The following is a 12,288-nucleotide window of genomic DNA, read 5'->3' as shown; positions in this document are numbered from 1 at the left end:
TGATAGGTTATTTTACATTGGTCACCTAAAAAAACTTGCATTCATTACTTGGTCATTAGATTGAAATGTATACCTATTTTTCTTATAAAGAAAAATATTTGAGAAAGTCCTAAGTACTTTATTCTACTATGTTTATGTTTTTGTTTGTGTGTATGACTTCTTTGTATTTGATTGAAATACTTCCTTGCGGCTGAAAACACTTTCTTTATTCTTTATCCTAATCAAAAAGATACTGTATCTAACTAGTTAACCTTTACCACTATACATTGAAAACTCAGTTTTCTTCATTTTCCACATACTAGTTACATTTTTTCCTTCACAGATCTTGATTTTCAACCAAGTTATTTTAATTTTTCCTCTTAGCCATGCAACTTTTAACTTCCAAATCTCTTATTATTGAAATGATGTGATCATTTCTGTTTATAACCTTGAATTAATTAACTTGAATATAGTTGTGTTCTAAGTATTCTGAAATAATCTTGCAGCCATGGAAACAAAGAAGTATTTTCCTGCCGAGGAATAAAATTGGCAGTGGATTGGTTTTTGGAAAGAGGACACAAAGATATTACAGTTTTTGTTCCTGCTTGGAGAAAAGAACAATCTCGACCTGATGCTCTCATTACAGGTAAGTTCATCACACTAGCTTCCATATAACACCTGCTTGTTCAGATAGTTGGTACTCTCAGGTATTTCTGATCTGTTTCTGCATACTCTGTGTAACCGTGACATTGTCTTACATGAGGCATTAATGTTGCTTTGGTTTAAAAAATAATTATATTAACTGAACACTACTAATCTTTGTGACCTAAGTCATTTGTTGTTATTGTTGCCTTTCTTTCTTTTTTTTCTTTCCTTTTTTTTTTGTGGTACGGAGGTTCCTGGAAACCCTTCTATCTCCAGGCTACACTCCCAGACCTAATTTATATTTTATGTGGAAAACAGGGTCTCTTAAGCCATCAAGGCTGGCTTTGAACCTGTGCGGTCCTCCTGCCTCTGCCTCCCAAGTACGGGGATTACAAGCGTGCGCCACCACGCCCAGCTCCTTTTTTTCATTTATGTGGAAACTTTGGCTTCAGATTTTATAAAATTCTGACTTTTAGAGATACCCTAAGAATCAAGAAATCTAGCTTTACCATTCAATAGCCAAGGGCTTGGAATAACCCACTGAACCTCTTTGGACCCCATTTTTCTTATATGCTATAGGAAATGAGATTACCTGGGTAGTCAAGTTCTAATGGCTACCATTTCAAAAAGGCCTATGTGATTCTAGAGTATGCTGTCCAGTCAAGAATAAGGAAATGATTGGATCTCAACTGAACTCTTTATATTCATACTTTGCATTATTTTCTTCTTTTTAAATGCATGAATTTCAGGTAGAGATGTCTTCCGTACCTTTTCATTGCTATTGAACATTTTGCTCAATTTCAGTGATTCAAAGTCAGCATCCAACCCCTCCTGTCCTTCTCTCCACCTCCAGGATTAACAAAAACTATAGGAACCAGTGAAGGAAACTGCAACACTTTTCAAATCAAAAGCAAATGAAGATACCACTTGCTGTGTGCCCAAAGGGGAAGATTATTTTAAGACATTCTTTTTATTTGCAATTATTAAGTCATTGTTAAATTAGGAAAAGATGAATAGACAAGTAATGTTGGATTCCAAAGCCATAAATCAAACTATAACCTCTGTTAAAATATAAAGTTGAGACCTGGCATAATTCAACTAATATTATCAATGTGGAGGAATAACTCTGTGGGGAAAAAATACGCTAATCTTATAACCTATAACAATAAATTCCAGATAGTTGAAGAATTAATTGTCAGAAATTAAACTATCAATGATTATTACTAGTAATAGGGGAAAGCATTTCTAAATTCACATTTTGAGAAGTAATTATGAAGGGAAAATAGGTGTAACTGCACCCAGATAATAAGCTTCTACCTTTGGGAATTTTTTCTTAAAAATAAGATCTCACCAATTGCATGAAGAAAAAAATGCAATGAAAATATCTGTGTTCTCAACATGAAGAGCTCCTATAGCTTGATAAATAGAGCTTTCTCTAGTATAACAACAGTAAAATGGTGTTGTGGGGATAAACCACTCCCAACAGCCAATAAGAAGGAGAAATATCAACTTGATTAGTAATTAAAGAAATACAAGTCTACACAACTCTAATTTTTTTCATAAGATTCAGTGCCCCGCCGAGGGTGGTGGTGCATGCTTGTAATCCCTGCGCTTGGGAGGCGGAGACAGGAGGATCACGCAGGTTCGAAGCCAGCCGTGCTGGCTTAAGAGACCCTGTTTCCAAATAAAAAAGTATAAAAATAGGTCTGGGAGTGTAGCCCAGAGGTAGAAGGGCTTCCAGGAACCCCAGTACCACAAAAAAAAAAAAAAAAATAGATTCAGTGCCCTAAAGGACTTATTCATACACTCTTGTGTAAATGTAAATTGCTGCAACCTTTCTGTAAATCAGTTGATCTTAAATGCTAGCACCATAGTAGTCCTCCTTTATTTTAGGTTTCATTTTGGACATAATTATTACCCAAGGTCTGTCACAGTCCAAAAGTGTTTGAAAACTCCCGAAAATAAGTTGTTCATAAGTTTTAAATTGCACACCTGTTTGAGTGCTGTGATGAAATCCTTTGCTATCCAGCTACACCCTTTCCATGACATCAGTCATCCCTCTGTTTAGCTTATCCACACTGTATGTGCTACCCACTCATTGCTCACTCGGTAGCCTTCCTCTATTATCAGTTTGACTATTGGCAGTAACCCTTATATTAATAATGTACCCAGAGTTCAAGAATTATGCTGTCAATTTGGATATGCCAAAGAGAAGCTATGAAGTACTTCCCTTATAAGGAAAAAATAGAAGTTCTCAAACTAAAGAAAAAACTGTATGCTGAGATTGCTAAGATTCATGCTACAATAAGATTTTGGGAAAGACCACATTCAGCATAACTTTTAAACAGTGTACTGTTATAATCATTTTATTTCATTACTATTACTTTTACTGTGCCTAATTTATAAAATGAACTTTATCATGGGTATGTATGTTTATCATGGATATCTCTGTATGGATATCATGGACATGTACAGGAAAAAGTAGACTGTATAGAGTTCAGTACTATCTGTGATTTCAGGAATCCACATGGGGTCTTGGAACATACCCCCCATGAACAAGGTAGGGAGACTACTCCACTCTTAGATCTATTAGCTCCCCTTTTAGGAGTAAGCCCCGCTGGGTGTGGTGGCACATGCTTGTAATCATGGCCAAACTCAGCTGCTTAGTGAGGCCATCCACAACTTAGTGAGACCTTGTTTCAAAAATAAAGAATAAAAAACAGGGCTGAGGATATAGCTTGGTTCTATCCCCAGTACTGCTAAAAAAAAAAAAAAAAAAAAAGTCCCCAGAAAATACACCAGAGGCACAAAGATTTATGAACAAAGACATTCAATACAGTATGATTTTGAATAAAAAACAAATTGTACTTATTAGAAGAATGCTTCAATAAATTAAAATACATTAATATAACAATATAATTTGCATTCAAATATTTAGGCAGAGCCGGGCGTGGTGGTGCATGCTTGTAATCCCCTCGCTTGGGAGACAGGAGGATCGCACAGGTTTGAAGCCAGCCTCAGCTACTTAGTGAGGCTCTCAGTAACTTAGTGAGACCCTGTTTCCAAATAAAGTATTAAATAGGTCTGCGAGGAGAGCCTGGAGGTAGAAAGCCCCTGGGTTCCACTCCCAGTACCACAAAAGAAAGAAAGAAAGGAAGAAACAAAGAACAAAGGAAGGAAGGAAGGAAGGAAGGAATGAAGGAAGGAAGGAAGGAAGGATATTTAGGTAGAGTTTTAATGAGAAATCTTCTGCATAAAATGTAGGTTTGTTTTATTACTGTGTATATACACACATATATACACATGCATATTTCAATAGTAGAAAGAGAAATGCATGACAAAAATCACTAAAAACAAAAAATATTAGTTTGTTAACAGTAAATGCCTTTGAGTTGTAGTCTCATGAAGTCTTCATTACTTCTTTTTTAAATATTATACTGTAGATTAAACTCAGGAATGCCCTACGTCTGAACTACACCCCCAGTCCTATTTTATTTATGTATTTTATTTTTGTTTATTTATTTATTTATTTATTTATTTATTTATTTGTTGTTGTTTTGTGAGGGGGCAGTGGAGAATGAACCCAGGGTCATTCTACTCTGAACTATACCTCCAGCCCCATTTTATTTTTTTTATTGTATTTACATTTATTTGGGCTTGTGGGAGGGCACTGGTGATTGAACCTAGACACATTCTACCTCTGAGCTACACCCAGCCCTTTTTTGTTGTTTTTTTGAAACATGGTCTCACTAGATTGCTGAGAGTCTTGCTTGCTGAGACTGGCCTTGAACCTGTGCTTCTCCCATCTCAGCTTCCCAAGTACTGAAATTACAGGCATGCACCACCACTCCCAGAGCTCCTTACATCTTAGTACTTTTCCTTACTTTCCTGATTTTCTTCGGGGAGCTTGCAACACTTAATAATCAGTGAGGTGGGGGGTGTTAAAGTAAACTGAAAAAGAAAAGGCAGTGTTTAAGTCTATAAATGATTTGCAAGCTTTTTAAGCCAGAAAGGAATATGGGACCAAGAAGGAGAAATAATGACATACAATGTGAAGAGTGGCTGAGTTAACATTAAAAGTACTAGTATGCCAGGCCACTAGAATAATACATCAGTATGCAGTTTACTTTGTAAATGCCAGAACTATTATCAGAGGCATTTAAGTTTTAGTTTTCTCTCCCCAAGGTAACAGTTTTCTTGACTAAAGCACTGAACCTTTTAATACTTGTTAAATTGAATAGTCTAGTACTTACAATGCACATAGGCATGTGTGTGTGCACACACACACACGCACTTGATAGAAAATGTTAATGTTTTCAGAATCATAGATTTAGACTAACACTCTTGCTAATCTTCCATTCATTTACAGTACAATGAGTGCTGTTTTACCTTACTGCTTATACTGAACCCATATTTAATTAGGGATTTTTATGTGTTGTCCTCATTTTTGTCCTTTCAACCTCATTAGCTGTTCCATAAATGCAAATTAAGCAAGGTGATAATGACTGCCATGATATGGTAGCTGCCATGCTATTCTTCCAGTCTCTTCAGTGAGGCTCAAGGTATATCATACATCAATAATTATTTTCAAAAATGATGAAGTTCCACAAATTACTCATAAACACAGTAAGATGAATAGATTGGAACATACTAGAGTGTTCATCTTTAAGTAACTTGTTTTCTAATTCACTCCACAGTCATTGAACAGCTACTGATGTATTTCATTAGATAGCTGCTGTTGAATACAAAGAAAAATGAAACATAGTAACTGTCCTCAAAATATTTATTAGAGAGCTGGGCATGGTGGCACACACTTGTAATCCCAGCATTTGGGAGGCTGAGACTGGAGGGTTATGGTTTGCAGACAGCCTCAGCTACTTAGGGAGTCCCTTCTCAACTCAGTGAGACCCTGCGTCAAAATTTTAGAAAGGACTAAAAAGTAGGACTGGGGGTGTAGTTCAGAGAGATACAATGCCCCTGTTTTCCATCCCCAGTAATGCAAAAACATATTAAAAACACACAAAGTAATTATAATATGACATTCTGTAATTGAGTTTGGGCTTTCAATTTTCTTTTTTTTTTTTTTTTTTTTTCTTCCCAAGTCTGGGGAAGGAACCCAGGGGCATTCGACCTCTGAGCTACACCCCCTGCCCTATTTTTTTTTTATTCTTTATTTTGAATCAGGGTCTCACTAAGTTGCAGAAGGCCTCACTAAGTAGCTGAGACTGGCCACGCGAACTGTGCTCCTCCTGTCTCAGCCTCACAGCTGGGCTTTTGAGTTTCTATTGGTGTTCTGCGACTTATGAAAATCAACAATTCCATGCCTCTGTTAAGTTAAAGAGCACAGTGTTACTGAGAGCTTGCCAGACCCTGTGCTGGGTGCCTTTATACAAGTCTATCCACATAGTCTGTCCATTACATGTACAGGCTGAAAGAGATTGTGATCTCCAGGTAAGGAAAGCAGCAGGACCTCAGAATTATTCATAATTTGCTAAGTCTAAACCCACATTTTGTCCACTAATGTTCTGCTTTTATTTCCTTTTCTTCCAAAGCCTGCCTATATTTCTGCTATGGCAATTGCACTTTTGCTCACCTTGTTTACATGTTGGATCCTCTTGGAGGAGAGGTCTCTTCAAAATCGATGCCTTTGACACCTTAGCACAGCACATGTCACAGCATAGGCATGTGGCCATTGTCTACCAAAGAGATGGATTTTTTTAGAAATTACTAATTGACATTTGTTACCATGTTAGAAAGGACATAGAACATATAATAGCCAACACTTTGACCTCATTGCCTCCTTTCTCTTTAACTTTCTGCATTATTAAAGCTTTCCTTTTGCCACGTCCACTGCTTCTATAGCTTCCTTTCAGATTTTCCCACCATCACATTCACCAGTTACAAAAAAAAAAAAAAACTACAAAATATCCAAGCAAACTTGGGAGGAAAATTTCTGTTGCTTGTTCTTGAGCCCTGTATGGTAATTTGTGAGGATATCATTATGGCAGGGCTATGAGAGGAGTGGTGTTAGAACAGTAGTGCTCATGGCTCTAGCTCATAAGCAACGCTTCATGAAATGAAAATCAGAATTTGCTCAGTGTGTTGAAGTTTTATGAACTTCATGAACTTTTTCAGGAATAGAAATTCCTGAAACATATTATTGAGTTAGAAATTATGTTGCATCTATAAACTGTAAGTTATAATCTCTAAATTATATATATGTCTAATCATAAAAACGTACATTTCATGAAAATTGCCATATATGTTGTATATGTATTAACTTCTCAAATTATACCACTATGATTCTTGCAGATCAGGAAATTTTACGCAAACTAGAAAAGGATAAAATCCTGGTGTTCACACCGTCCCGGCGAGTCCAGGGAAGAAGAGTTGTGTGCTATGACGACAGGTTCATTGTGAAGCTGGCTTTTGAGTCGGATGGTATAATTGTGTCCAATGATAACTACCGGGATCTGGCTAATGAAAAACCAGAATGGAAGAAGTTCATAGACGAGCGCTTATTAATGTATTCCTTTGTCAATGACAAGTAAGTAAACCAGTGTTACTGCTTTCCTGAAAATATAACTATCCCTGGAAGCTGCTACAGAATTTTTTCTTTGCCACTGGCCAAAACCAAGATTGGTTTGTTCCAACAACTGATTCCCCACTAACCCTCAATGGGAGACAAAAAAAAACTCCAGACTTGTGCTGTGGGAGACCTTGTATAAGCCTCCAGCCCCTGCCCTTCCCTAATCACAACCACCATACTTGAGTCAGAGAAAGCCTCTTAGATTCTAAAACTTGTATTAGCTGGCAATGTTATTAAACCACTAGAAGACCCCAGTGGTGATCACAGTCTATAAATAGATAACAAATGGCATGAACCAATATGTGCCATGAGAAATAAATGTATTAATAAATATGTAGAAAAAGTTTATCTTCTCACTTGTTTAATTCACAAAATATTTTCTGTGTACCTTCTGCTATTAAATATGTATGTAAACTGATGTACTTTTTTTTTTTTTTTTTTTTTTTTTGGTGGTATTGGGGAAGGAACCTTTCTACCTCCAGGCTACACTCCCAGACCTATTTTATATTTTATTTGAAAACAGGGTCTCTTAAGCCAGATGAGGCTGGCCTCGAACCTGCATGATCCTCCTGTCTCTGCCTCCCAAGTGTGGTGATTACAAGCTTGCACCATCACACCCAGAAAACTGATGTACAATTTAAAATTTTTTAAAACTGATGTATAATTTAGCAGAAATTAGCAGAAGCTTCAAAAATATGTTTACCTTCCCAACCCAATAATTTAATTTCTTGGGATATATAATGAAGAAAAAAGATCAGATATGTTTATTTCTATATTATTTACAATTGCAAAAATCCATCACTTGGGATGTAGCTCAGTGGTGATGTGCTTACCTAGATGCACAAAGCCCTGGATTCAATGCCTAGTACAGCAAATGATGAACAATAATAACTACAAGAGTCCAAACGCAACTAAACATACAATGCAGAAATCAAGTTAAAATGCTATTCTACTGAAATATCATTCAACTATTCATAATTATTGTAAAGACTGTCAAGAAACAGGAAAACACTTTCATGTTAAAAACAAAGCTTAAAACAGACATGGGAAATGTACTAAAATTGTGGGATTGGTGTTACTTTTTTGTCTTTTAACTTATAATTTTATAGTATTGGTTTTATAATAGTAAACACTATATTGCTAAGTCTTATTACTTAGCCATTTTTATACTCCCCTAAGAGTTCACATATTTTTTGCATTATTCCTATTTTTAGATAAATGCTTGAGCTTACTTCAAGTTCACACAGTGACATAACGAGTAGTGTAATTCTTCAGTCATAACTTCTTGTCTTCATGCATCCCATGAAGTCCTGAACTGTCAGTTCAAAATAACAAGCTTACTTACAGTTTTTTTTTTTTTCTGTCTTATCTGAGAAGCACATTTAATCTCTAGAGTGGAGTGAGCACTCAGTGGGATTATTGTGTATTGCATATCTGACATATGGTTGGTGCCTGGCAAGACTGTCTTCTCCCTGTGTTCTGCCACCCTCCTCTCCCTTCCTCAGCGTCTCCTCCTCATTCCCCACCTCACTGGAATGCTGTTTTTTTCCAGAACTCTCCAAAGTGTGACTATAATTATCTTCTAATATCCTTACCAAAATCTCAAGACTAAGAAGGGAAAAATGAATAGGTCATGCTAATCTCAAAACTTATTTGAATTAAAACAAATACAAGTTCCGCTTAAGACATTTAAAAATTTTTTTCCATTAAGAAAAGAGAACTTGAGCCAGGCGTGGTGGTGCACAGCTTTTAATCCCAGCATTCGGGAGGCTGAGACCAGAGGATCACGGTTCACAGACAACCTCAGCTACTTAGTGCGGCCCTCCTCAACTTAGACGCTGTTTCAAAATAAAGAATAAAAAATAGGGCAGGGGGTGTAGCTCGGAGGTCAGATGCCTCTGGGTTCCATCCCCAGACCCGCAAAAAAAAAAAAAAAGAAAGAAAGAAAGAAAGAAAGAAAGAAAGAAAGAAAGAAAGAAAGAAAGAAAGAAAAGAGAACTTTATGTACTGATTTTTTTAATGCTGTAAATGTTGAATTAAAACACTTCTATTAAAATTTCAACAGATAATTTAGGATGAATAAATCTTTTTACTATATCTTTAAATGGTCAGCCTCCTACTTATATATCATGTTTATTATCTCTTTGGTAGGTTCATGCCCCCTGATGACCCTCTTGGCAGACACGGCCCAAGTCTGGATAATTTTCTGAGGAAGAAACCTATTGTTCCTGAACACAAAAAGCAACCTTGTCCATATGGTAACTTTCTTTATAAATATTAAATATTTGCCTTTAGAACATGATATATTGTTAAACTTTTGTTAATAAAAAATAAGCATTTAAGCCAAGCATGGTGGTACATGCCTTTAATCCCAGTATTTGGGAGGCTGAGACAGGAGGATCAAAGATTCAGAGACATCCTCAGCAAGTAGTGAGACTCAGCAACTTACCAAGATCCTATTTCAAAACAAGAGAGCTGAAGGTGTAGCTTGGAGGTAGAATAGCCCTTGGTCCAATCCCCAGTATCTCACACATATACAAATAATAAATAAGTAAATATTTAAAAGTTTGGGTGGCATATTATCTAGTTCTTTGTGTTATAATTTAATATAAGAAAATGTATTAGCCATGAAAAATAATTATCTTACCTATATGGGTTCAATACACATATACTTCCCTGAATTAAAATGTGGTATGAAAATGTAATTAATCCTACATGATGTTAGTTTTTTAAGTGGATGAAAACTTAGAATTCTTATGTCTAGACACAAATCAGTTGAGCCTTGTTTTATTACAATATTACCAGTATAGTTGTTCTTCAAAACAAAATTTCCTACCTGATTATAAAATCCTACTGCAAGAGAAGAGGCAGGTATAAGTTGAGAATGTAGTAGGGTATTAGCCAAAAACTACAAGGTGATCATTAATCATTTGACCAAATTTCATACACTCTCACTAGAAAAGAAGTGAGAAGTCAAAAAGTGGCATTTCTTAAAATTACAAAACAGAGTAGTAACACTCAGCACATCTTCCCCTTCTGCCTTTGTCTCTTTCACAAGTTAAAACAGTAGTGCCACACTGACTTGAGGATCTGATGATATGCTCCTTTGACTAATTAATTTTACTCTTCATAGGAAAGAAGTGTACCTACGGACACAAGTGCAAATATTACCATCCTGAAAGGGGCAGTCAGCCTCAGCGGTCAGTGGCTGATGAACTTCGTGCTATGTCTAGAAATACGGCAGCCAAAACTGCAAATGAGGGAGGACTGGTGAAAAGCAACAGTGTTCCCTGTAGCACTAAGGGTGATAGCACTTCTGATGTAAAACGAGGTGCTCCAAAGAGGCAGTCAGATCCAAGCATCAGGACTCAAGTCTACCAAGACCTAGAAGAGAAGCTTCCCACCAAAAACAAATTGGAAACCAGGTCTGTGCCATCCCTAGTTAGTATACCGGCTACTCCTACTGCAAAACCCCAAAGCACTGCATCTTTAAGCAATGGCCTTCCATCTGGAGTTCTTTTCCCACCTCAGGATCAAAGACCACAGGGACAGTATCCTCCATTGATGATGGCAACCAAAAATCATGGAACGCCAATGCCTTATGAACAGTATCCAAAATGCGACTCGCCTGTTGACATTGGATATTATTCCATGTTGAATGCCTATTCCAATCTGAGCATCTCAGGCCCACGCAGTCCGGAAAGACGTTTCTCATTAGACACAGATTACAGGATAAGTTCTGTAGCTTCTGACTGCAGCAGTGAAGGGAGCATGAGCTGTGGAAGCAGTGACTCCTATGTGGGGTACAACGACCGGTCCTACGTCAGTTCTCCTGACCCACAGCTGGAAGAGAATTTGAAGTGTCAACACATGCACCCTCACAGCCGCCTTAATTCCCAGCCCTTCCTGCAGAATTTCCATGACCCTTTAACCAGAGTGCAAAGTTATAGTCATGAAGAACCAAAGTTCCATCACAAGCCTCCTCTTCCACATGTGGCTATGCATCTGCAGCATCCTGCTGTGAGTGCCCGGTCCAGCTGTCCTGGTGATTACCCTTCTCCTCCAAGTTCAGCACACTCTAAGGCACCACACCTAGGGAGGTCCTTAGTGACCACAAGAATAGACAGCATTTCTGATTCTCGACTCTATGACAGTTCTCCTTCACGACAAAGAAAGCCTTACTCTCGCCAGGAAGGCCTGGGAAGCTGGGATAGGCCAAGTTTCGGGATGGATGCATATGGCTATCGGCAGACTTACTCATTGCCTGATAACTCCACGCCACCATGTTATGAGCAGTTCACCTTCCAGAGCCTACCCGAACAGCAGGAGCCCACCTGGCGAATACCGTACTGTGGAATGCCACAAGATCCTCCAAGGTACCAAGACAACCGAGAAAAGATTTATATCAACCTGTGCAACATCTTCCCACCTGACCTTGTGAGACTCGTTATGAAGAGGAATCCCCACATGACAGACGCCCAGCAGCTCGCTGCAGCCATTTTAGTGGAGAAATCACAGCTGGGTTATTGAGAGATGATGCATCTTTGTGGTGTTTAGTAGTTTTTGTTCAGCTCAAATGCTGAGGGAGGTTTGCTACAATAGCACATGTGATCTCCTTCTCAGCAAGGAGGTTATATAGTATCCATTTATGTGAAATACTGTATCATGGAATCTGTATGTATAGCCCCATTTGGTGGAAGTATATCACGGGATTGCTTTACATTCAAACTTTTTTTAACATTTACTTTTTAAATCTATATCCTTGGCTGGAAGTTTCTCCAGTTTGATTTAATAGGTGTATCTGTGATCTTTGATATTAATCTTTGGTGCATCAGGGGTTTATATGCAGCACTTTTTATCCTTGTTTCATGTTTTATTAACTTGGTGTTTGTTTATCAATTGCAAGCAATTACAATATCTAATATCTTCAGAATGTGGAATTTTGACTAGACCTAGCAAACTATTTTTCAAGCCAAGCTTAATTAGACTCTTTTACAGCTTTTTAAGTTATTTTTATTTGGGGAAAGTGGGCTTCTTTGTGCTATAATCATTATTTATAGAAACAAAGATATACT

The 12,288-nt window shown here is 37.4% G+C and overlaps 1 protein-coding gene across 2 annotated transcripts in view; it reads left to right on the top strand.

Moving 5' to 3' along the window:
* Positions 1-11,743, top strand: part of ZC3H12C (zinc finger CCCH-type containing 12C) — a gene marked incomplete at both ends in the record, with an annotated part of 82,728 nt that extends 70,985 nt beyond the window's left edge. For both annotated transcript variants that reach the window (XM_080697014.1, XM_080697013.1), the window contains 4 exons: positions 486-625; positions 6,937-7,171; positions 9,365-9,471; positions 10,347-11,743. In XM_080697014.1, coding sequence (XP_080553140.1) covers positions 486-625; positions 6,937-7,171; positions 9,365-9,471; positions 10,347-11,743 — 1,879 coding nt within the window. The remainder of the gene's footprint in view (positions 1-485; positions 626-6,936; positions 7,172-9,364; positions 9,472-10,346) is intronic.
* Positions 11,744-12,288: the final 545 nt, after the last annotated feature.

This window comes from Muscardinus avellanarius, assembly GCF_963383645.1.
Source record: "Muscardinus avellanarius genome assembly, chromosome: 1".
Lineage (NCBI taxonomy): Eukaryota > Metazoa > Chordata > Mammalia > Rodentia > Gliridae > Muscardinus > Muscardinus avellanarius.
Note: the sequence above shows the minus strand (reverse complement) of the source record. Positions and strands in the feature narration are given on the sequence as shown.